Raw genomic sequence first — 4,785 nt, 5'->3', positions numbered from 1 at the left:
GCGCGGCGCTGGAGGCGCTCGCGCACCGCCTCGGCCTCGCCGCCGCGCTCGACTGGTGCGCGCGACAGCACGCGCCCGCGCGCACGCTGCTGCTGCACCTCAAGGTACTCACGCACTACATGTACAGACACGTGGAGGCGCTGAGCGCGGCGCTGGAGGCCGGCTGCCCGAGCCGCGCGCTCGCGCACCGCCTCGGCCTCGCCGCCGCGCTCGACTGGTGCGCGCGACAGCACGCGCCCGCGCGCACGCTGCTGCTGCACCTCAAGGTACTCACGCACTACATGTACAGACACGTGGAGGCGCTGAGCGCGGCGCTGGAAGGCGGGCGGCGCGAGGCGCGCGCTCGCGCACCGCCTCGGCCTCGCCGCCGCGCTCGACTGGTGCGCGCGACAGCACGCGCCCGCGCGCACGCTGCTGCTGCACCTCAAGGTACTCACGCACTACATGTACAGACACGTGGAGGCGCTGAGCGCGGCGCTGGAGGCGATCGCGCACCGCCTCGGCCTCGCCGCCGCGCTCGACTGGTGCGCGCGACAGCACGCGCCCGCGCGCACGCTGCTGCTGCACCTCAAGGTACTCACGCACTACAGGCTGCTGCACCTCAAGGTACTCACGCACTACATGTACAGACACGTGGAGGCGCTGAGCGCGGCGCTGGAGGCGCTCGCGCACCGCCTCGGCCTCGCCGCCGCGCTCGACTGGTGCGCGCGACAGCACGCGCCCGCGCGCACGCTGCTGCTGCACCTCAAGGTACTCACGCACTACATGTACAGACACGTGGAGGCGCTGAGCGCGGCGCTGGAGGCGGGCGGCGCGTGGCGCGCGCTCGCGCACCGCCTCGGCCTCGCCGCCGCGCTCGACTGGTGCGCGCGACAGCACGCGCCCGCGCGCACGCTGCTGCTGCACCTCAAGGTACTCACGCACTACATGTACAGACACGTGGAGGCGCTGAGCGCGGCGCTGGAGGCGGGCGGCGCGTGGCGCGCGCTCGCGCACCGCCTCGGCCTCGCCGCCGCGCTCGACTGGTGCGCGCGACAGCACGCGCCCGCGCGCACGCTGCTGCTGCACCTCAAGGTACTCACGCACTACATGTACAGACACGTGGAGGCGCTGAGCGCGGCGCTGGAGGCGATCGCGCACCGCCTCGGCCTCGCCGCCGCGCTCGACTGGTGCGCGCGACAGCACGCGCCCGCGCGCACGCTGCTGCTGCACCTCAAGGTACTCACGCACTACATGTACAGACACGTGGAGGCGCTGAGCGCGGCGCTGGAGGCGCTCGCGCACCGCCTCGGCCTCGCCGCCGCGCTCGACTGGTGCGCGCGACAGCACACGCCCGCGCGCACGCTGCTGCTGCACCTCAAGGTACTCACGCACTACATGTACAGACACGTGGGAGGCGCTGAGCGCGGCAGCTGGAGGCGAAGGCGGCGCGTGGCGCGCGCTCGCGCACGCCCTCGCCCTCGCCGCCGCGCTCGACTGGTGCGCGCGACAGCACGCGCCCGCGCGCACGCTGCTGCTGCACCTCAAGGTACTCACGCACTACATGTACAGACACGTGGAGGCGCTGAGCGCGGCGCTGGAGGCGCTCGCGCACCGCCTCGGCCTCGCCGCCGCGCTCGACTGGTGCGCGCGACAGCACGCGCCCGCGCGCACGCTGCTGCTGCACCTCAAGGTACTCACGCACTACATGTACAGACACGTGGAGGCGCTGAGCGCGGCGCTGGAGGCGCTCGCGCACCGCCTCGGCCTCGCCGCCGCGCTCGACTGGTGCGCGCGACAGCACCCACGCCCCCGCGCGCGCGCTGCTGCTGCACCTCAAGGTACTCACGCACTACATGTACAGACACGTGGAGGCGCTGAGCGCGGCGCTGGAGGCGCTCGCGCACCACCGTCAGCCTCGCCGCCGCGCTCGACTGGTGCGCGCGACAGCACGCGCCCGCGCGCACGCTGCTGCTGCACCTCAAGGTACTCACGCACTACATGTACAGACGTGGAGGCGCTGAGCGCGGCGCTGGAGGCGCTCGCGCACCGCCTCGGCCTCGCCGCCGCGCTCGACTGGTGCGCGCGACAGCACGCGCCCGCGCGCACGCTGCTGCTGCACCTCAAGGTACTCACGCACTACATGTACAGACACGTGGAGGCGCTGAGCGCGGCGCTGGAGGCGCTCGCGCACCGCCTCAACCTCGCCGCCGCGCTCGACTGGTGCGCGCGACAGCACGCGCCCGCGCGCACGCGCTGCTGCTGCACCTCAAGGTACTCACGCACTACATGTACAGACACGTGGAGGCGCTGAGCGCGGCGCTGGAGGCGGGCGGCGCGTGGCGCGCGCTCGCGCACCGCCTCGGCCTCGCCGCCGCGCTCGACTGGTGCGCGCGACAGCACGCGCCCGCGCGCACGCTGCTGCTGCACCTCAAGGTACTCACGCACTACATGTACAGACACGTGGAGGCGCTGAGCGCGGCGCTGGAGGCGCTCGCGCACCGCCTCGGCCTCGCCGCCGCGCTCGACTGGTGCGCGCGACAGCACGCGCCCGCGCGCACGCTGCTGCTGCACCTCAAGGTACTCACGCACTGCATGTACAGACACGTGGAGGCGCTGAGCGCGGCGCTGGAGGCGGGCGGGCACCGCCGCGGCCTCGCCGCCGCCGCACTCGACTGGTGCTCGCGACAGCACGCGCCCGCGCGCACGCTGCTGCTGCACCTCAAGGTACTCACGCACTACATGTACAGACACGTGGAGGCGCTGAGCGCGGCGCTGGAGGCGCTCGCGCACCGCTCTCGGCACCTCGCCGCCGCGCTCGACTGGTGCGCGCGACAGCACGCGCCCGCGCGCACGCTGCTGCTGCACCTCAAGGTACTCACGCACTACATGTACAGACACGTGGAGGCGCTGCTGAGCGCGGCGCTGGAGGCGCTCGCGCACCGCCTCGGCCTCGCCGCCGCGCTCGACTTGGTGCGCGCGACAGCACGCGCCCGCGCGCACGCTGCTGCTGCACCTCAAGGTACTCACGCACTACATGTACAGACACGTGGAGGCGCTGAGCGCGGCGCTGGAGGCGCTCGCGCACCGCGTCGTCGTGCCCGCAGCGCTCGACTGGTGCGCGCGACAGCACGCGCCCGCGCGCACGCTGCTGCTGCACCTCAAGGTACTCACGCACTACATGCAGACACGTGGAGGCGCTGAGCGCGGCGCTGGAGGCGCTCGCGCACCGCCTCGGCCTCGCCGCCGCGCTCGACTGGTGCGCGCGACAGCACGCGCCCGCGCGCACGCTGCTGCTGCACCTCAAGGTACTCACGCACTACATAGTACACACACGTGCCGCAAGCGGCGCGTACGTGGAGTTCAGCTATGTGTGTTCCGTTCCATGATGTGATAAGAGACATGCTTAAAAACCATATTGGATACAAATTCCAAACTCCGGAATGAACAGAAAAGTGTATACCTTGCCCGGAATTCGAACCAATTTCCAGGAATACGAACTTAATACTTCATTAAATTTATCAATATGATTAGTATTAAATATTAAAATAAATTTGGATATAATGGATTACGGTTCGATAAAAATATTTTTATGATTTTTAGGAATGCAGAAACGACATATCCTCGAAAAAGTTGGCTGTAATTCTAGAAGATATGGGAGAATTAGAGGCTGCTTCAATTATAAGGAGACACATAGAGTGACATATTTTGCGACCAAAGACTTTTATTAATAGGCATTGTAGTCGATTAAGTTCCGTTTTTAATATTAGGAAATCGATTCATAAGTATCTATGTTGCGGTTTTCTCGTTGAAGCGTGTTCACCAGCCTGGTATCAAAAATGTAAACAAATATCGATTTACTTATTAGTCTTATCGATAGTATATATAATTCTATGACTACCGTAACTAATAAAGCTATTGTGGTTTTGGACAGGCGGAATTAAAAGGCCCTTAATGAGAGTTATTCGCAAAGAAGGTAGATCTATTTGTTAACATTTGTGCTACATGGTTGGTGATCACACTTTAATTGAATTGTAAAATGGTGCAAGTGCGAAATTATTTTTTAATTGTGCGAAATAAATGTAATTTTGACATATTCTGAGGAATTCATTATTGGATATTAAAAATAACAATAATTATTATTTTGAAATCAACAAATGAAATTTTGGTGAATTTTATTTAATCATCTTTTATAATTATTGCAATTGTAGAAGATGCTAGAATAATTAAATAGATTAATAAAAAAAACTGTTGTAATTTTTAACTGTGCTTTTTGCCTTAATAATCATTTTTAATCATTTTCCCTCGCCTCAGTTTTAGTGTCAATATAATATTGTAACCAGTGAAACCATCTCATGAAACCCTGAAAGGGTAGGCAGAAGTAAAGCATCTGCAAACATAGTTCGCCCATTCTTTGTTAACGACGCGTCCTTGATCGGGTATCGCCTTGTCGGACTAAAAGTCTAACCCCAAGTAACTCGCCTTCGAGTTGTTTTTATTTTTATAGTTTGCTGTTTGACTGCAATAGGTCTAGGCGCCTAGTTTATGTTAAGTTGAATATCGCTACATTGTATAATATGAATTAATAATATTAGGGCGGGATTACTTTTAAGCTGTGTAAACTTTTTAATACGTGTTTCGTTACGTTCGGGTTCATTCTTCATTAAAAATTGGAAAGAAATAGAAGAATGTATTTACCGTTAAACGCTACGTAAGTCTTTAAGTATGGAGGAAATGTTTTAAATGTTTTGTTGTGTGTGTGATATTTCAGAAAATGTCTAATACCGTAGACTATAGAGTAATAAT

At 60.5% G+C, this 4,785-nt stretch overlaps 1 protein-coding gene across 1 annotated transcript; it reads left to right on the top strand.

Annotated features, from left to right (window-relative positions):
* Nucleotides 1-119: 119 nt before the first annotated feature.
* Nucleotides 120-4,649, top strand: LOC119189956. The gene is made up of 7 exons (XM_037440795.1): nt 120-217; nt 336-573; nt 607-1,362; nt 1,493-1,623; nt 1,727-1,890; nt 2,216-2,415; nt 3,583-4,649. The coding sequence occupies exons 1-7, from the start codon at nt 120-122 to the stop codon at nt 3,679-3,681; spliced, it is 1,686 nt and encodes a 561-aa protein (XP_037296692.1). The 3' UTR covers nt 3,682-4,649.
* The last annotated feature ends 136 nt before the right edge of the window (nt 4,650-4,785 follow it).

The sequence above is a fragment of the Manduca sexta genome, chromosome 20 (assembly GCF_014839805.1).
Source record: "Manduca sexta isolate Smith_Timp_Sample1 chromosome 20, JHU_Msex_v1.0, whole genome shotgun sequence".
Taxonomy (NCBI): Eukaryota; Metazoa; Arthropoda; class Insecta; order Lepidoptera; family Sphingidae; genus Manduca; species Manduca sexta.
The sequence above is the reverse complement of the archived record's forward strand: the minus strand, read 5'-3'. Positions and strand labels throughout refer to the sequence as shown.